At 42.8% G+C, this 21,417-nt stretch overlaps 2 protein-coding genes across 2 annotated transcripts in view; one reads left to right on the top strand and one right to left on the bottom strand.

Annotated features, from left to right (window-relative positions):
• LOC126268175 (opioid-binding protein/cell adhesion molecule homolog) overlaps positions 1-21,417 on the bottom strand; it is a 2,429,635-nt gene that overhangs the window by 969,381 nt on the left and 1,438,837 nt on the right. The window lies entirely within an intron of this gene.
• The window catches only part of LOC126268174 (sodium-coupled monocarboxylate transporter 1-like), a 229,533-nt gene that overhangs the window by 200,775 nt on the left and 7,341 nt on the right, over positions 1-21,417 (top strand). The window contains exon 12 of the mRNA XM_049973768.1: positions 13,966-14,141. Coding sequence (XP_049829725.1) covers positions 13,966-14,141 — 176 coding nt within the window. The remainder of the gene's footprint in view (positions 1-13,965; positions 14,142-21,417) is intronic.

Raw genomic sequence — 21,417 nt, 5'->3', positions numbered from 1 at the left:
TCTACAGTTTTTGCCCTCTACAGCTCCTTCTAGTACAATGTAAATCATTCTCTCATGTCTTAACAGACGTCCTATCATTCTTTCCCTTCTCCTCATCAGTGTCTTCCACATTTTACTTTCCTCTCCGATTCTGCGCAGGACCTCATTCTTTGCCATATCAGTCCACCTAATCTTCAACAGTCGTCTATACCACGACATCTTAAATGCATCGATTCTCCTCTGTTCTGCTTTTCCCACAGTCTGTTTCACTACCATACAATGCTGTACTCCAGACGTACACTCTCAGAAATTTCCCCCTCAAATTAAGGCCGATATTTGATCTTAGTGGACTTCGCTTGGCTATGAATGCCCTTTTTGCCATTGCTAGTCTGCTTTTGATGTCTTCGTTGCTCCGTTCACCATTGGTTCTTTTACTGCCTAGCAATCAGAATACTTTAACATAATCTACTTCGTGTCCATCAGGCCTGATGTTAAGTTTCTCACTGTTCTCATTTTTACTTCTTCTCATTACCTTCGTCTTTCTACGATTTACTCTCAATCCATACTCTATACTCATTGCACTGTTCATTCCTTCAGCAGATCATGTAATTCTTCTTCACTTTCACTCAGGATAGTAATGTCATCAGCGAATCGTATCAATGATGTGATTTCACCTTGAATTTTAATTCCACCCCTTAACCTTTCTTTTATTTTCATTATTGTTTCTGCGATGTGCTACAGATTGAACAGTAGGGGCGAAAGGCCTTGTCTTACACTCTTTTTAATACGAGCACCTCGTTCTTGGTCGTCCACTCTTATTATTCCCTCTCGGCTCTTGTACATACTGTAGATGAGCCGTCTCTCCCTATATCTCACTCCTACTTTTCTCAGAATTTCGATTATCTTGCACAGTTTTACATTGTCGAGCTCTTATTCCAGGTCGACAAATCTTATGAACGTGTCTCGATTTTTCTTTAGTCTTGCTTCCATTATTAACTTCAATGTCAGAATTGCCCCTCTCGTGCCTTTACCTTTCCTAAAGCCAAACTGATCGTCATCTAGCGCATCTTCAATTTTCTTTCCGTTCTTCTGTATATTTTTCTTGTAAGCAACTTTTGATGCATGAGCTGTTAAACCGATTGTGTGATAATTCTCGCACTTTGTCAGCTCTTGCCGCCTTCGTAATCGTGTGGATGATGCTTTTCAGTAAGTCAGTTGGTATGTGACCATACTCATACATTCTGCACACCAACGTGTATAGTGTTTTTTTGCCACATCCCCCAATGATTTTATAAATTCTGATGGAATGTTATCTATCCCTTCTGCCTTATTTGATCTTAAGTCCTCCAAAGCTATTCTAAATTCTGATTATAATACTGGATCCCCTATTCTTGTAAAACGACTCTTGTTTCTTCTTCTATCACATCAGACAAATCTCCACTCTGAGAGCCTGTCAATATATTCTTTCCACCTATCCGCTCTCTGCTCTGCATTTAACAGTTCACTCATAATGTTATCACCGTTGCTTTTAATGTCACAGAAGGTTGTTCTGGCTTTCCTGTATGCTGAGTGTCTCCTTCCGACAATCATTTCTTTTTCGATGTCTTCATTTTTTCCTGCAGCCATTTCGTCTTAGCTTCCCTATTTATTTCATTCCTCAGTGTCTTGTATTTCTCTATTCCTGAGTTTCCCGGAACATTTTTGTACTTCCTCCTTTCTTCGCAGTTATCTTCTTTGTACCTATGTTTTCCTTCCCAGCTTCTGTGATGGGCCTTTCTAGGGATGTCCATTCGTTTTCAACTGTTCTGCCTACTGAGCTACTCCTTATTGTTATACCTATAGTCATAGAGAACTTCAACCGTATCTCGTCATACCTTAGTACTTCCGAAACCCACTCCTTTGTGTATTGATTCTTCGTGATTAATATCTTAAACTTAAGCTTATTGTTCATTACTACTATAATGTGATCTGAGTCTGTCTGCTCCTTTGTACGCCTTACAATCCAATATCTGATTTCGAAATCTGACTGTGATGTAATCTAACTGAAATCTTCCCGTATACCCGGTCTTTTCCAAGTATAACTCCTCCTCTTATTATCCTTGAACAGAGTATTTGCTTACTAGCTGAAATTTATTACAAAACTCAATTCTACATACACTCCTGGAAATGGAAAAAAGAACACATTGACACCGGTGTGTCAGACCCACCATACTTGCTCCGGACACTGCGAGAGGGTTGTACAAGCAATGATCACACGCACGGCACAGCGGACACACCAGGAACCGCGGTGTTGGCCGTCGAATGGCGCTAGCTGCGCAGCATTTGTGCACCACCGCCGTCAGTGTCAGCCAGTTTGCCGTGGCATACGGAGCTCCATCGCAGTCTTTAACACTGGTAGCATGCCGCGACAGCGTGGACGTGAACTGTATGTGCAGTTGACGGACTTTGAGCGAGGGCGTCTAGTGGGCATGCGGGAGGCCGGGTGGACGTACCGCCGAATTGCTCAACACGTGGGGCGTGAGGTCTCCACACTACATCGATGTTGTCGCCAGTGGTCGGCGGAAGGTGCACGTGCCCGTCGACCTGGGACCGGACCGCAGCGACGCACGGATGCACGCCATGACCGTAGGATCCTACGCAGTGCCGTAGGGGACCGCACCGCCACTTCCCAGCAAATTAGGGTCACTGTTGCTTCTGGGGTATTGGCGGGGGCCATTCGCAACCGTCTCCATGAAGCTGGGCTACGGTCCCGCACACCGTTAGGCCGTCTTCCTCTCAGGCCCCAACATCGTGCAGACCGCCTCCAGTTGTGTCGCTACAGGCGTGAATGGAGGGACGAATGGAGACGTGTCGTCTTCAGCGATGAGAGTCGCTTCTGCCTTGGTGCCAATGATGGTCGTATGCGTGTTTGGCGCCGTGCAGGTGAGAGCCACAATCAGGACTGATAAGACCGAGGCACTCAGGGCCAACACCCGGCATCATGGTGTGGGGAGCGATCTCCTACACTGGCCGTACACCTCTGGTGATCGTCGAGGGGACACTGAATAGTGCACGGTACATCCAAACCGTCATCGAACCCATCGTTCTACCATTCCTAGACCGGAAAGGGAACTTGCTGTTCCAACAGGACAATGCGCGTCCGAATGTAACCCGTGCCACCCAACGTGCTCTAGAAGGTGTAAGTCAACTACCCTTGCCAGCAAGATCTCCGGATCTGTCCCCCATTTAGCATGTCAGGGACTGGATGAAGCATCGTCTCACGCGGTCTGCACGTCCAGCACGAACGCTGGTCCAACTGAGGCGCCAGGTGGAAATGGCATGGCAAGCCGTTCCACAGGACTACATCCAGGATCTCTACGATCGTCTCCATGGGAGAATAGCAGCCTGCATTGCTGCGAAAGGTGGATATACACTGTACTAGTGCCGACATTGTGCATGCTCTGTTGCCTGTGTCTATGTTCCTGTGGTTCTGTCAGTGTGATCATGTGATGTATCTGACCCTAGGAATGTGTCAATAAAGTTTCCCCTTCCTGGGACAATGAATTCACGGTGTTCTTATTTCAATTTCCAGGAGTGTATAATAAGGTGGTATTGGACATGTCCGAAAGGACAGATACCATCTTATTATATATATAGTTCAGGCTCACCGGCTGCTTGACCATCTTCTTCTCCTGTGCGAATGCACAAACAGTGGAATCGGCAACGCGCCGCGAGTAATGAGTATAATGGGTGGGGGCACTACAAATGTAGTGCGGGACAATACGTTGACAATGTGGGTTTCACAGGAGGCGTGTCAGAGATCAATCCCAGCCGTCTCGCTATCCTCTGTGTCCTCGGTGGCTCAGATGGATAGAGCGTCTACCATGTAATCAGGAAATCCTGGTTTCAAATCCCAGTCAGAGCACACATTTTCATCTGTCCCCGTTGACGTATTTCAACCCCTGTAAGCAGCTAAGGGTGTTCATTTTATTGTAAAACTCAATTAGTCTTTCTCTTCTCTCATTTCTTCTTCCAAGTCGATATTCTCCAATAACGTTTTTCCCTTCTCATTCCCCTGCAACTACATTCCAGTCCTCCATTACTATTAGGTTTTCATATCCCTTTACGAACTGTATTACCCTTTCAATAACCTCACACATTTCCTATACCTCCATCTTCAACGTCGGCATGTAAACCTGAACTATCGTTGTCGGTGTTGGTTTGCTGTTGATTCTGATAAGAGCAACCCTACCACTGAACTGTTTACAGTAATACACTCTCTGCCTACCTTCCTATTCGTTGGAATTCTATTTCTATAATAACAATTTCTACTGCTGTTGATATTGTTGTGTATATAATTCCTCGTAATCAGCGAATACACAACTTTCCCACTAGAGCATGCCCCGCTAAGCACAACAGCGCAGGCACAGCGCTCGTCCATCTCTGCACTACGAGATGGCGCTGCCATAGAGACGGACCAAATTCTGCTTCCGCCGATCTGCGTGTTAATATGTAACGCAGCCAATGAGATTGCTGCTAATGTAGAACCTTCTCTCCTCATGGATCACACTCGCGCAGTGGTACATGAACGCGCGAAGTATTATAACGAGTGTACAGACCTCCGATTAGTCTGCATGCTTTTGTGTGCACCAGTCTGTACCAGTCTGCACGAGTCTGCATTAGTCTGTACCAGTCTGTACGAGTTCTACATTTGTCTGTACCAGTCTATAGCCAAGTTTCAGTCTGCACCTAATAAAATTACCATATTCCAGTACATAGCCATGAAGATAAATGTATAGACACTTTTGTCAAGTATCAGAGATGTATGTGAGAATACGTTTAACGTAACAATACCAAAGGAACTCCAGATTGTCAATTGTAAATAGCATCCAGAACCAAGTTAAGTAATTTTTATGGTTGTTGTTATTTTAATAAATGTGTGTGAAAATTAATCAAGTTCTATTTAATGTTGGTCACTGTCAGTCTGCAACTCTAAGCGCGCAAGTGGCAGTTCTATCTTCTGACCTAACGGCAGAAGATTAACACGCCACGATAAGACCACGAGACGTATTGCTGACACTCGCCTACTTCGTTAGAGCGTCAAGTCAAATAATCTGATGGTGTGTGTACAGAAGGTCTTACAGTACGCACTCCACAGATATTTAAATGGTTCAAATGACTCTAAGCACTCTGGGACTTAACATATGAGGTCATCAGTCCCGTAGACTTACAACTACTTAGACCTAATTTACCTAAGGACATCACAGACATCCATGGCTGAGGCAGCATTTCAACCTGCGACCGCAGCAGAAGCGCGGTTCCAAACTAAAGCGCCTAGAACCGCTTGGCCACGGCGGTCGGCTATTGATATTACCCTATACTTATCTGATCAGAAATCGTTGTCTTCTTTAAACTTCACTTCACTGACCCCTACTATTTTTAGATGCCTTTGCATTTCCTTTTCCAGATTTTCTATTTTCCCTACCAGGCTCAAGCTTCTGACATTCAACGCCCCGACTCGTAGAACGTTATCCTTCCGTTGATTATTCAATCCTTTTCTCATGGTAATCTCCCCTTTGGCAGGCCTCTCCCGGAGATTCGCATGGGGAGATCATCATGACACTTCAATTACAGGCCACATGTCTTGTGGATACACGTTACGTGTCTTTCATGCAGTGGTCTCCATAGCTTTCTGCATCCTCATGCGGTTGATCATAGCTGCTTCCTCCGCCTTTAGGGGCAGTTTCCCACACATAAGACAAGAGAGTTTGCAGAATTTCTGTCCGCGCCTCCGCTCTCTTTGACAAGGCCGTTGGCAGAATGAGGGTCGACTTCTTATGTCTAAAGTCTTCGGCCGCCAATGCTGATTATTAATCAAAATATAAGCAGCGACGGCTTTCGGGATCGAAGAAGTTTTGATTATGAATCAAAGACGCTACCCCCAGACCACAACAGACAAAAATCGTAGAGCTTCTCGATTCCCTAGACGCACGAAATGTCTATATACATAATTAAGTTCGTGCAGAATCGTCTGAGGTGGCTCCCTACTCAAACCTGGCCATTCTCTTTTTTTTGATTCCTCAGTATACTCGATTTAGAACGTAGTGCTGATTTCAAAATTTGCATGTACTTTCTTTTTAGATCATATATATTAACACAATAGCTCATTTTGAGCGAACGAACTACTAAATTCAGCGTTTAACAAGTCATATTAATTAACAAGCCACTGGAAGGAAGGTTTCATTCCGTAAGGGAATAGCATAGGACCAGAATTGTATAGTACGTTGTGAAATAAATTTTATGCTCTCCGATTGAGGAAATCATTAGCGACATTTGGGAAGTCACTTTTCTAATCACTCAAGGGTTATCAGTATTAATTTTTGTCATCACACTTGCTGACTCCTGTTAATTAACTGTTCGAATCTGTGAACATCGTCATACTAACAATATCGTGATGGCAATCAGTTTATCTTCCCTAATAATATCGAAAAGATGGACAAATTCATTTGTAAGCAAGACGTGCAAAAAAACGTTAGTCCTCTGTATGATTTTGAGATGTTGTGGAACAATGTTTTCTCTTATTTATGTGAGACTGTCTCCGAGGTTTGTGTATTATCCGAGAGTAATACTTTCCTCCTTAAAGCGACATTCTGTTTACATTTTTTATTATGATGATCAGTGTAAACCTCCCCTTGCTAATCGTTACCGTAGTGGTCTACCACACACCTCCGAAAAATTTTGCAAGGATATTCTATTTTAAGCTATGTGAATGGAACATTTTTTCTTTCTGTAGGGAATATCTCCAGGCGTATGTAGTCAAACACAATTTGTGTTTCTTTCTCGAACGTTGAATGTTTCGCAACTTCTCACCCTAGCCTTTCACCCGTCAGCCACTGACTGCTGGACGCCTTACACGCAGGTCAACAGATTTGAACATCGAAAACATAGTTGACACACACTCCGCAGATGATTTTCATGCAGACACTTACGCCTTTCACCGAGAAGCTAACGCCATGATGTGGCACCCAAACAAGTTGGAATCTGTGGGACATTATGAAAAATTTTACCCACCCGAAAAGAAAGCCAGCGAAGGCAGATAAGTACGACAACAACATAAATGGTAAACATCTCCTTCGATTCAGACAATACTAACATAGCAGAAAAATAGAAAACTACGTTGAGGTTCTACTGGTTGCATATCAGTTCGGCTATTAACTTACTGATACAGTGATTTATTCTTTGCTATGTTCTTCACTGTTCATCCCATATTTCAGCTCTTTCGCATCCGGTATATTCCTCAGTGCCGAACAGCACAGTGACGTAATCCCGTCTCTCCACTGTTCTATTCGGTTTAGATGCGTGTAAGAAAATGGTTCATACTACTCTTGAAGTTACAAGGCACCTATATTCTTCGTGTGTAAAAGCTTTTGGGCGACGTGTACTTAATGTTGCGCAGTCAATAGAAACAAGGGAACAATTCGGAAAAACAATTTTTAACGACTGAACGCAGGTAGTTACACTCTGACAGTTACCGCACATGGATTCGCTCAACTTCAACAACGATCGAAATACAAAAATTATAATAAATTAATGATTCACTGTAGATAGCAATAACCGTGAATAATTAAGTAGTTGAATAAATTTAGAATGCAGAATAATTACGGTCGCCAGATCAAAAATGGGCAAAAATTTAATCTGGATAATGACTGACGTAGCGTTGAAATCATGTTATAATCGGGAGCGAATGACAATGAAGCAACTGAACAAAATGCACTCGCGTGAGCTTAGATGTTAATGACCCGTCTAACTTGATTGAACAAAATGATAATTTGGAATAGACTGTTACTGTTTATAGCTACCAACATCAACAATACGTAGTAACTAGAACCACTTCATGGAAACTGTACTGAATTATGTAGCTCACTATAACGCTGCTTGTTGAAAGTTTTGAGAAGCATGACCAAAGCTAATTCATGTTCATTGTTTCTCAGATTAAGATCGGAAACGATTTAATTCATAGTAACAACCATTTGCCAACGTCAATGTTAAGAGGTCGTAAGGGCATGAAAGTATTTGTAAAACACGACATAATACCATGAAGTTGCTTTCTCTACTATAGCGTCAATATACACTTTTAACTGAAATATAAATTTCTTTACGATAACATTTGGTTAGATTGTCTGCAGCAGTATTGCAATACTATAATTGACACTGCTTTTGAATACAATAACTATTTGAATGACAGTTGAATTCAAAATTAACTACATGTAGCTTCTTACAATCATTTCTTTCACTTTTGAATATCTAACTTTTGGTGTAAGGATGACGCCCTGCTGATGTTTAATGACTTGAGTCAATTAGTATCACTGATAAAATTTGTGAACTGACTAAAAAAGATGATAATGTTGAAAAAGTCAAGTATCTCACTGAGAAGCCTTGTACTCAATTACAAAATAATTGGCTTGACATACTGTGCGACAAGTTTCTTGTGGAGGGAAGTAATGTTTTTTGTGGTATCCGTAATGGACAATAAGCTCTTCTTGGTTAGAGAGCAGGCTGAAGAGCTTTGCCACGTACAGTAATCTTCCTTACCTCTCAGATCTTCTTACAGACATGTAGTGCATCAATACATGTGGTCACTCACTTATACAGGGTGTTACAAAAAGGTACGGCCAAACTTTCAGGAAACATTCCTCACACACAAATAAAGAAAAGATGTTATGTGGACATGTGTCCGGAAACGCTTAGTTTCCATGTTAGAGCTCATTTTAGTTTCGTCAGTATGTACTGTACTTCCTCGATTCACCGCCAGTTGGCCCAATTGAAGGAAGATAATGTTGAGTTCGGTGGTTGTGTTGAAATGCGACTCATTGCTCTACAGTACTAGCATCAGGCACATCACTACGTAGCATCAACAGGTTAGTGTTCATCACGAACGTGGTTTTACAGTCAGTGCAATGTTTACAAACGCGGAGTTGGCAGATGCCCATTTGATGTATGGATTACCACGGGGCAATAACCGTGGCGCAGTACGTTTGTGTCGAGACAGATTTCCAGAACGAAAGTATCCCGACAGGAAGACGTTCGAAGCAATTGATCGGCGTCTTAGGGAGCACGGAACATTCCAGTCTATGATTCGCGAATCGGGAAGACCTAGAACGACGAGGACACCTGCAATCGGCGACGCAATTCTTCGTTCAGTTGACGATAACCCTAATGTCAGCGTCAGAGAAGTTGCTGCTGTACAAGGTAACGTTGACCACGTCAATGTATGGAGAGTGCTATGGGAGAACCAGTTGTGTCCGTATTATGTACAGCGTGTGCACGCACTATCAGCAGCTGATTGGCCTCCACGAGTACACTTCTGCGAATGGTTCATCCAAGAATGTGTCAATCTTCATTTCAGTGCAAATGTTCCGTTTACGGATGAAGCTTCATTCCAACGTGATCAAATTGTAAATTTTCACAATCAACATGAGTGGGCTGACTAGAATCCGCACTCAATTGTGCAATTACATCATCAACACAGATTTTCTGTGAAGGTTTTGGCAGGCATTGTTGGTGATGTCTTGATTGGGCCTCATTTCGTCCACCTACGCTCAATGGAGCACGTTCTCATGTTTTCATACGGAATACTTTACCTGTGCTGCTAGAACATGTGCCTCTACAAGTACGACACGTGTGGTTCATGCACGATGGAGCTACTGCACATTTCAGTCGAAGTGTTCGTACGCTTTTCAACAACAGATTCGGTGACCGATTGATTGGTAGAGGCGGAACAATTCCATGGCCTCCACGCTCTCCTGACCTCAACCCTCTTGACTTTCATTTATCGGGGTATTTGAAAGCTCTTGTCTACGCTACCCCGGTACCAAATATAGAGACTCGTATTGTGGACGGCTATGATACAATACGCCATTCTCCAGGGCTGCATCAGCGCATCAGGGATTCCATGCGACGGAGGGTGGATGCATCTATCCTCGCTAACGGAGGACCTTTTGAACATTTCCTGTAACAAAGTGTTTGAAGTCACGCTGGTAGGTTCTGTTGCTGTGTGTTTCCATTCCATGATTAATGTGATTTGAAGAGAATTAATAAAATGAGCTCTAACATGGCCGTCCGCGGTGGTCTAGCTGTTCTAGGCGCTCAGTCCGGAGCTGCGCAACTGCTACGGTCGCAGGTATGAATCCTGCCTCGGGAATCGATGTGTGTGATGTCCTTAGGTTAGTTAGGTTTAAGTAGTTCTAAGTTCTTGGGGACTGATGACCAAATATGTTAAGTCCCATAGTGCTCAGAGCCATTTGAACCATCTAACATGGAGAGTTAGCGTTTCCGGATACATGTCCACATAACATATTTTCTTTCTTTATGTGAGAGGAATGTTTCCTGAAAGTTTTGCCGTACCTTTTTGTAATACCCTGTATATTTTGCCTTGCCACATATTACAAAACTGACTCAGAACAATCTCCATTTGGCATTAGCGCTCCCTCACTTCAAGTCCACATACCATCACAGATGATTAGCAACTCTTAGTTTCTTCCTTTAGTAAGACTACTCGCACTCATATCCACGACGTTATGTTTGGTGGATCCAATGGTGCGCGTTCACTGAACCACGCCTCAAGCGGCTCTGGACTATGAGCGTCGTCTGACGCTGCAATAGAGGATGGCCAGTGGCAGCCACTCATTCCGCTCGCAGCCGGAGCCTCTTCGCAACGATACCATCGTCCCTGCATAGTACAGAGAGTCTGTTACCTGTGGACATTGCGATAGCTGCACTGTTCATTGCCGAATTATTTGTAACGAGTCTTCATACACTTGGAAAAATACAAGTTAAGTAAATCTTCTATTTACTGTGTTGATATGTTCGCTAATCATTTCTGCTCCTGTACAGCTCTCCTGTGATGACAGTTAATGCCCCACTCTGTAACCCACCTCTCCTTGCGGTTGTGTATGAAGATGTATGAAGATGTACACAACAGAATTTTCCAGACATTGCTAACATGTTTGCTACAAACATTTCGCACAATTCTTACTTGTTCTTCTGTCCGTCCCTGGTAGCTCAGTGGTCAACGCGATTGAATGTCCTACCAAACGGCGCGGGTTCGATTCCGGGCTGGGTCGGAGATTTTCTCCGCTCAGGGACTGGGTGTTGTGTTGGCTTTACCATGTCATCCCCATCGACAGTCAAATCACCGAAGTGGCGACAACTCGAAAGACTTGCACCAGGCAAACGGTCTAGCCGTTGGGAGGCCCTATCCATACGGCATTTACTTGTTCTTCTAACGTCATATTACGTTTTCATGAATGGAGTACTTTGCCCACTAGTGTAATATAGGGTGGCTAGGAAGCTGTTATGTCGGATCGCTGGACAATTCAAACATATCGTATTGATGGAGGTTATTGTATTAAGTTAAAATGACAATACTTAAACAAAACAGTTCATATGTCACTGCTATAGCGTTCGTATGACGGCTCGTAGTCCACTCCCCTCGCCGCCCTTTTCTTTTTAGGTTGAAGTAAAGCTTCACCGGTGGCACTCGGTCTTCTGTCTTGGTGGATAGTAAAACTAAACTGTTCCATTTGACATTGATGTCATTCTCAAGACATCACTAGAGTGCACGTTGAAGGTGTGGTGGTGGGAGTTGAAGTCCCGTCCCACCCTCCGACGGTGGAATTTCAGGTCACAGGCAAAAACTAACTACGAACTACATTAGGTATCAACAGCGGTGATTTACGATGGTCGATACCCATTGGGTGCCTAAGTCAACCCCGCGGGTCTTAATGTAGATGCCGTGCCTATCGTGGTGTCGTCCTAATCAGCGTACTATTGGCTGACGTCGTCTAAAGACCCTCTCTGCTGTAACGTTCCACGCCGACGAGCCTGTGCTTGATCTTACGCCGTAACAATAAACACTAATTATTGACGAAACTTGAAAGCGGATATAATTACAAAAAAATTGTTTAAAACTTTTCGAATCAGGCGGCTGTAAAATGTGAGGCCTTGCGTTGTAGTGTTAAAAAGTAGTTCCTTCGCTTTGTAGAGGAGCTCATAGATAACTGTCTTTTAGTTCTCCTGCCATTCATTCGGTACAGACGAAGTGATTCCTCCCCCCCTTAACTTCTTATATCGGTAGAAAACAACCAATTTTGGAAATAGAGGAAGTGAGAAGAAAGGGAAAGGAGTGGAAAATCTTGACTCTCAACCACACCGGACACTGTCGTATTGCAGTTACGAAAGTTGAAAATTTGTGTCAAGGCTGGATTCGAACCTCCTTTAGACCGATTGTCTTAATAGTCTGGGTCACAGAGACCCAACTTCTCTCCATTTTCGCACCTTCCAGTATACATTACAACTCCTACTGATAAATTTCTGATTCCCGCAGGTATTTTAACGCTACTTGTCCATCCGCACCGACACACGTGTAATGGAGGCGTCGCCCTCGTTCATATCAATTGTTGTTCTTTCGGACATGTCCTAGAGACACACAACACTCGGTTAAATTAAAGGAAAACAAACTAGGAGATAGCCGTAAATCCTCATTGAGTGGAATGCGGAGTAGCAGTCGACGTGGATCAAAGCCTTCTAGATACAAGGCCTACGCAGAGCGGCCATATTGGCACGTGAGTCATAAACTGTTGGTAATCTTATCTGCAGTCGGCAGTCCTGTTAGCGTGTATGTTGTGTTGAAAGTGTGTGCCACGTGAAAGTGATATATATATTTCATACAATATTCGCCTACAGTTCTTCGAAGTATGGGATACAAGTGTTGCGTTCGCTTTTGTCAGGGAAATTATAAATCCCAAAAAGGCAGGAAAGTGCACGTTTCGATTTACCAAATGTATGAAGATGAGAAATCCCTGGATTGCAGATATTCCCAGTCAGGAATTTGTGTCTACGCATCACTCAAGGGTAAGTAAATGACAAAAAATTTATAGCATGTTATTTGTGTCCATTGCACCACATTTGCCAATTGTTTTTAAAACTAGTTATGTATCATGTACCAGAATAATTGGTTTCTTCATTCTGGACCGTTGCTGCGAGGTTAATGCGAAGCAACTATTGTCACACAGACTAGTTATATTAATTAGTGTTGCTCGAAAATGTTTAGTATTGCTTATCATTCCTACCAGATTATTTTCAGTACTTTTAGTTGGAGGAGCAACAGAATGTTGAGTTTTACATGTTCGGAAATAATTTCAATTTGAGTAAACTGCCTTAGAAAATTTCTTTAATGAATTCAGTGTTCGACACATTAAGCAGTATAGAAAGCAGAATTTCGATATAAGAGCATTGTGATTAAATTAACAGCACTCTGTGCCACGAATTTCAGTCAAGGATATAGGAGAAACAATCTTTTCGTGTTTATGGTCCTAAAGTTCTGGAGAAACAGGGAAATAAAATATTTTTTCGGGTTCTTGGATTTATTAAACATTATCACGAGGTGCTCCAATTCGTCGAATGATTTGAGTTTCGTGTGAAGTCAGCCAATTTTGAAGTGGAGAGGAAAAATCACGAAAATAAACTGGGAAACAAATTCTTACATTCTGTAGGAACTTTAGCTGCCTTATTTTAAACCGAAAACGTCTGCTTGTTATTGCATACTGCCGATTTTTAACTGCAAGAAAACGTAGCTGATAAGGTAAAATACAGAATTTAAAATTACAGTTTGTATTCAAGCCTAGAAACTCGTATTTAAGGCAAATCGTCAACTTTATATTTACATCTTGAAATAACATAATGCAGTTTTGTTCAGTCACTTCACACAATGATATAAATTTCCATACTTTCATTACAAGGACACATAGAAGACGAAAGCACGAGAATCCCTATGCGGTCTCATCTCTAAAACTCGTAAAGTTTGTCTAGCTGCAGAGTGCTTAACAGGAGCGTTCCGATAAAGACCTGGCCATCAGTATGTGACGTCACAAGTGTGTGCGCAGGCCTGTAGTCCAGGTGGTGTTGCGTGGATTCGCGTTTAGCGATGACGGCCGTGTCTGTCCGCAGGGAGCCATCGCGGGCAGCCTTTGCGGCATGACCGCCGTGGCGATCCTCATAACCGGCGCACAACACGCCACCGCCACGGGAAAAGTCCGATACCCGCCGCTGCCGACGTCCGTGGAGGGGTGTCCCGGTAACCTCACAACCAGCGTGCACACGGCCGCAGCAGCCGCCGCGACCGGGTGAGCCGTCCAAGTTGTTACTGTTTCAGACAGACCATACTGTCATTTTTCGTACTTCTTGTAAGATGCTGTGGTTGGGGATGTTTCCGCGGAGTATATGCAAGGGCACAACTTGTTCCAAGAACAGGATCACAGGACTCTCAAAATGCTAGGTTGTTAATCATTTTTGGCTGGAGTCTCCAAATACAACTATTATCGCTGTTTTTGTTATTGTAAGAGATTTGAAATAAAAGCTTAGTATTATTTCTTATTATCTCATCCATGGCTGTAATTTTCGTCAACTGCACTATATATTTTTAACAACAAAATTATCAGTTGCAAATAAATTTTCGTTATATATTATTTTAGACATGGCTGCACTGCAACAACTGTTACACAACAGCAGGTGTAATAGACAGGTAACCAGTTTCAAGCGGTATAACAGACAGCCAACAAGTTCCAATAAATGGTTCTCTTCAGATAAACTTTACCATGTTTTCGGCGGATTTTAACCCGTCCTCCTTAGGACAATAAACTTGACACTAGCAATCACTGAGTAAAGATATCTCCATATGCGTCGGAAACGGTCTGTATGTCCATATCTGAAAGTTAAGGGCCCCGGAATCAATGGCTTGTCACATTAGAAAAACAAATGTCCTAAAAAAGTTATTGCAACTGATTGACAGTCTGTTACATCAGCTGCACTTTTATTATGCTTTGCTGGTTTCGATAAATTGTTATCTTGGTTTAACACATGTGTACATGAACTTGGTACATGCCCTAGAGTAATGATGGGAAAATGAAAGTAATGTGTGTAAATTTCGTCTCACGGCCATTATGCATACAATATCCACCGTTTTGGGATGATTTAAATCATTCCGAAGACGACCCTGATCTTTCGGTGTGCAACGATTAAGCCCTATAGTACGGTTCGATTAGACAGAGACGTAGTGCACATCATATCAGCACACAACACGCGTAAAATCTGATTGGATGCTTTTACTACTCGGAATAGACTTGATTTCTTTGTATATATGGGCTACAACAACAGGGCACGGGGCTGCAAGGCGAAAATAAAAATTTGAAAAGCAATTTCGATTATGACATGATTTACTACAAAGATTAATAACACCCATGAAACAAATGACTTAATATTAGTATACGGTACAATGCTATAGTACCTTACTTGCATGATAGCCATACCTGAATAACATTTCAGTATGGGAGACAAGTGTGATGAATGGCTTCAGAGTAAAGGACATGAAAGTAGGGAATACATGTAAGGAGGCGAATCGTCCTGTATTAATGTCAGAATATACGAACGCAACGTAGTAACAAATGGAGTAGTCCGTTCTCCGCCACCGCTGAACCACATCAGAGCAAGAGGCTGTAGCATAGAATGACTTAAGTCGATGACAGTTATCCCACAAAAATTACTTAACTTCATAATTACAGTTATATTTGACAAACGCTGTACAACTTAGGGTTCATTCTGTGTAGAATCATTTATTCCGCGCATTAAGAAAGTCTAATACCTCGAAATCTTTGTCTGGACACGTGATAGTCCTGCCCCTCAAAGATTCCTGCACCGGAAACAGAGAAACGGTTCCAAATACCGTGACTGAATTCATGTAAACCACCTCGAGGCTTATAATTGTTTGTTGACGGCAATGACTCTGACTGAGCATTCCCACACTACACTTCTACACGAGGTTCATCACCCGAAGTCACCAATCTAATGACTCCAAGAAATCAGTTTATATGAGAATCGCTACGCGCACTGATTTAGGAAAGCACTGATTTTAAATTAAAGCGTTGTGGTTCTCAAGTGCAGGAACACCAGTGCTGATGGCACGTGCTCGGTATTTATGTGAACATTGGGAGAACTCATTCACGCAACACTGTCGAGAATGAATGGAAAAATCCAGGACTCGATACATCTCCGCGCTTTTAGACACATTATTGAAGCGATACCCTATTAAAAATGTCACTCTCTCTAACGGAAACAGAAGACGTATGAATGCGGGCTTCAGGGAACATTTATGCTTACCGCATCGACGACAGCTCCAAGACAGAAATTAAACAGCCCTCTTTCAAAGAGATAGTGCTGCTGAGATGTCAACACAGAACCACGTATATTGTGGTACAATAAGAGTTTGAGAACTGTAGTTAATTCACACTAAACGGAAAGTTTCTGGAGAAGTAGCGTATCATTGGACAAGAACAGAAACGATAGTTCTTTCAGCATGCTACGCTCACTTCATCAGCATTAGTTTTATTTCGCAGAAGAAACTCACGAGACTTTTCTGACAACCTTCCGACGCCGGCAGGGCGATAAGTCGCTATCTTTTGGATATGAGGTTACGATCCGAGATTTCTTCCAGCATGGGGAAAAAACAGTATTCTGGCTCCCAATGACGTGAGGATGGGCGATGAGAATCACTTGAGTATTTGCTTGATACTTTCTGAGTCTCCAGACAAACGCCAGTGTCTGTCATGCACCATTCACTGCCACTCGCTGCAGTAGGAGACATGTCTCAAAACGTTAGCGCTGGTAATTCATTACGTTTCTCATAATTAAAAAACACTAGCATACTTCATTGGCAAAAGCTGTTTCAACATAGGTGGCTTTTTCGATATCCCATATACCAACCTTGATCGTAAGTTGACAGAATACGTTGATGTTCTAGTCAGTTGACTGGTAAGCCGAAACTGGGCTAGTCTTTGAACTATTTTAAGAGAGTAATTAACTAAAACAGCTGTATTGTGGAAAAAAATCAGTCCGCCCTTCCTGTTCGCCAATAACATAACGAACACACTCTTTCTCTATGCCTTTCTTGAACTTGTTGGGAGAAGTCTATCCTTCGGGCATGAATTCTGTGATGTATTTCCGTTCGAAGAGGACGTTAAACATTATATTGGCAATAAAATCGTTGCGATACCAGCCGTCTTGTCTTTGGTTTCTCATTCATCGTCTCTTTATCTGGGATCCGTAAGGGAATTTGTTGTTGCCTTCAGAAACGATACACAACAGAAAATTTGAATCAAATATTTATATATTTCACACTTGATCATCTGCAATTCGTCCTGCTCCCGAGTGCAAAAATTCTGTACAGATAACGTGTCCACTTTTCGCTGCCTAGAGACATTGCACAAATGATCTAGTCCAAGATTGTCCCACACGCCTCGCAGGAGCTTTTCGGTGTTGCACATGGAAAGGAACATACTCCTTAGAACATCGTCCAAAGACTGTCGTCTCTCAAGAAATCGCTCGTATCGGTGGCATACACAGAAGGTGCACCCATCGCAGTCAAATGAGTTCACTTTTGGCAACAGAGATGTCAATATACGTTTGTAAAGGTTACTTTATAATTCAACTTTTCTGAAACCTATGGACTTCTTGACCACTGTGAAACATTGTTATCGTTGTGTTATTGCTAGAGTAGGTCTGTTAATTATTCAATAATGAACGGACAAGTTCTTTCGCAATGTAAAATGGTTTACTGTCTGTTTTCAGCTACCTGTGTTTCACAACCGTACTATTTCACGACCGTTATCCCTCTGAGGCACCACAGTTCATCTAACGGACACCTGTTTAAGCGTATCTCGTTAGTTCAAAACAATTCGTCATTGATTGAGAAAAGTTTTGTGAGAAAAATGACATTTTATATGGCGTTGAAGTCATCGACAGTGTCAGTAATAGGTAAGAAATGCCAGCATACCATTTCGCTAAGCTCTTATACTCATCCCTTCTGAAGGTTTAAGTTCTAAGAGATTTTTCACAACTAGTACTCACCGACGTTACAGGGAAAAGCCACATTACAAATGAGTCACTCTGTGCTCACATTCAGTAAAGCCCATACAAAGATGACGGGGTGCACCTATAGCAGCTGCCAGTAAGTCACTGACAACAAGGAAAACTAGAGATTTAGTACCAAATGTATTCATAGTTTGGTGACGCGAAATGCAGTATATATTGATGCCTAGGATTAATTACTTTCTGCTGGCTATGTGTAAATCCTACAAACACTAGTATACTCTGCATATGGATAACATATTGTTACCAATGTTTCGATATTATCTGACGGACGCAGAGATAACACAGATATAACTTTAGAAAGACAGATAGCGAGGAAAAATATTATAAGATTATATAAACTTGGCGTCGTGTTGTAAGTCACGAAAGCAGTCGTATGATAAGTTGAGACTACGAATGAATTTGCCCCCGACTCCAAAAATAATCATCAGTTTCTTTGTTGTCTATTGTTACACAATAGAAAGGAATTAATCATAATTTTTTTGCAGTGAGACACTAATCTATTCCTAATCTCAACTAGATCATACGAATTTGTGAAATGGAAGGTATACAAGATTGAATTAAGCAACAAGTTCAGGATTTTGGAAAGTGGAGAAAGTTTTGTTTTTGGTTATGTTAAGTAGCACATCTGTCACTGTTAGCCGGCCGTGGTGCCCGTGCGGTTCTAGGCGCTACAGTCTGGAACCACAGGACCGCTACGGTCGCAGGTTCGAATCCTGCACCGGGCATGGATGTGTCTGATGTCCTTAGGTTAGTTAGGTTTAAGTATTTCTAAGTTCTAGGGGACTGATGACCACAGCAGTTGAGTCGCATAGTGCTCAGAGCCATTTTGATTTGACAGTAATGTTAATGATTTTCTTGTCTACCTGATCAGGACAATTGAGCAGCCGTCGCATATCAACGGACAAGACTAACCTGGAGACGTTCCATGAATGAAACCGGTCGCAGAGCCATAAATGTGTAATAATACAGCTGCTGATAAATAAAAATCATTAAATTGAAGATTACTCGGATACGAGCAACGCCATAATTTCGTAGGCACGGGGGTGCGTTATTGAATGAAACGGTAACGCCAGAATAGTTCATGTCGTTTTAAATTTCGCGTCTGCGCATCTTCAAGGTGGCAGCACATGTCACGCGGAAGGTAGCCGATACACAGTTTTCCGCAGCCGGAGGTTAATCACCAGCAGTCAGGCGAAGAAAGCATGTGTGCTTTGAGTGTGTATCCTACTACACTACTGGCCATTAAAATTGCTACACCAAGAAGAAATGCAGATGATAAACGGGTATTCATTGTACAAATATAATATACCAGAACTCACATGTGATTACATTTTCTCAGGAGAAATCAGTACCCAGAACAACCACCTCTGGCCGCAATAACGGCCTTGATACGCCTGAGCATTGAGTCAAACAGAGCTTGGATGGCGTGTACAGCTACTGCTGCCCATGCAGTTTCAACACGATACCAGTGTTCATCAAAGGTAGTGACTGACGTATTGTGACGAGCCAGTTGCTCGGCCACCATTGACCAGACGTTTTTCTTTAGTGAGAGATCTGGAGAATGCGATGGCCAGGCAGCAGTCGAACATTTTCTGTATCCAGAAAGGCCTATACAGGACCTGAAACATGCGGTCGTGCATTATCCTGCTGAAATGTAAGGTGTCGCAGGGATCGAATGAAGGATAGAGCCACTGGTCTTAAAACATATGAAATGTAACGTCCACTGTTAAAGTGCCGTCAATGCGAACAAGAAGGGACCGAGACGTGTAATAAATGGCACACCATACCACCACGCGCAGATTATACGCCAGTATGGCGATGACAAATACACGCTTAAAATGTGCGTTCACCGCGATGTCGCCAAACACGGATGCGACCATCATGATGCTGTAAGCAGAACCCGGATTCATCTGAAAAAATGACGTTTTGCCATTCGTGCACCCAGGTTCGTCGGTGAGAGCACCATCCCAGGTGCTCCTGTCTCGGATGTAGCGTGAAGCCATGGTCTCCGAGCTGATAGTCCATACAGCTGCAAACGTAGTTGAACTGTTCGTGCAGATGGTTTTTTTGTCTTGCAAACGTCGCCATCTGCTGAGTTAGGGATCGAGACGTGGCTGCACGATCCGTTACAACTATGCGGATAAGATGCCTTTCATCTCGACTGTTAGTGATACGAGGCCGTTGGGATCCAGCACGGCGTTCCGTATTACGCTCCTGAACCCACCGATTCCAGATTCTACTAACAGTCATTGGATCTCGACCAACGCGAGCACCAATGTCGCGATACCATAAACCGCAATCGCGATAGGCTACAATCAGACCTTTATCAAAGTCGGAAACATGATGACACGCATTTCTGCTCCTTACACGAGGCATCACAACAACGTTTCACCAGACAATGCCGGTCAACTGCTGTTTGTGTATGAGAAATCGGTTGAAAACTTTCCTCATATCAGCACTTTGTAGGTGCCGCCACCGGCGCCAACCTTGTGAGAATGCTCTGAAATGCTAATAATTTGCATATCACAGCATCTTCTTCCTGTCGGTTAAATTTCGAGTCTGTAGAATGTCATTGCCAGTAATTTAGAGCAACGCGGTTTTTTCAGCCGAGGGACTGTCCACAAAGGATGTGCAAACCAAAATTTGTCCCGTATATGGTTAAAACTGTATTTCGTGGGAATCTGTTTTCAGCTGGATAGAGAAATTTAGCGAAGGACAAGTCCAGTTCAAACAAGGACCGACCTGGCTGCCCTGTTTATCCTGTGATGGTACATCGTTTCCACGTCCAGGGGTGTGTTATTTCCCCAAAGACACATCCTTCTTACGGGTTGCTGCAACTAGACGAAATAAATAAACGTATTGTATACCTAGAGGCCACTCTATAGATACAAGGTAGCCACTATAATTTTATGCAGCAGCCTTTTGACGCCTAGTGGAACGATCGGATAATGTGTCTGACGTTACAAGGGGTGTATGTTTATTGACACAGCCTCGTAGAAAGAGAGCGAAAAGAGACTCTTAACGTCGCTATTATAGTTATAGAGTTTCAAAAATAAAATAAAAGGGGAAACCAGAAAAGTGATTCCAGATAATATTTACTGTCCTATTTTTAGTACCCAAGGCAGACGTGTTGGTATGGCATCCATGTTACATTTTTCATTGAGTGACAATGTGTATGAAATTCGCACACAGCCGTGTAACTGTGATGTTATTTTATTTTGACTGCCATCCACTATCCCATCACCAGGCCCCCTATGCATCTCTAAAAATAAACGATATTTTCATGCGGTGCCATCTACCCCTAGATGTCGTGAATTGAAATGGTTTCAGAAGTGCTTCATCTGAAGACTTGATGGAGCAGCTATCAAGTCTGCGTGACGGTGCGGCTTTGAAAGTTTTCTTCGGAGCAGAGGTGGATGGCGCCATTCCGTGGACTACCGTTTTGATTAAGTTTGGAAGGGCTGAATCCATGTGCAA

The sequence above is a fragment of the Schistocerca gregaria genome, chromosome 4 (genome assembly GCF_023897955.1).
Source record: "Schistocerca gregaria isolate iqSchGreg1 chromosome 4, iqSchGreg1.2, whole genome shotgun sequence".
Classification (NCBI taxonomy): Eukaryota; Metazoa; Arthropoda; class Insecta; order Orthoptera; family Acrididae; genus Schistocerca; species Schistocerca gregaria.
The sequence above is the reverse complement of the archived record's forward strand: the minus strand, read 5'-3'. Positions and strand labels throughout refer to the sequence as shown.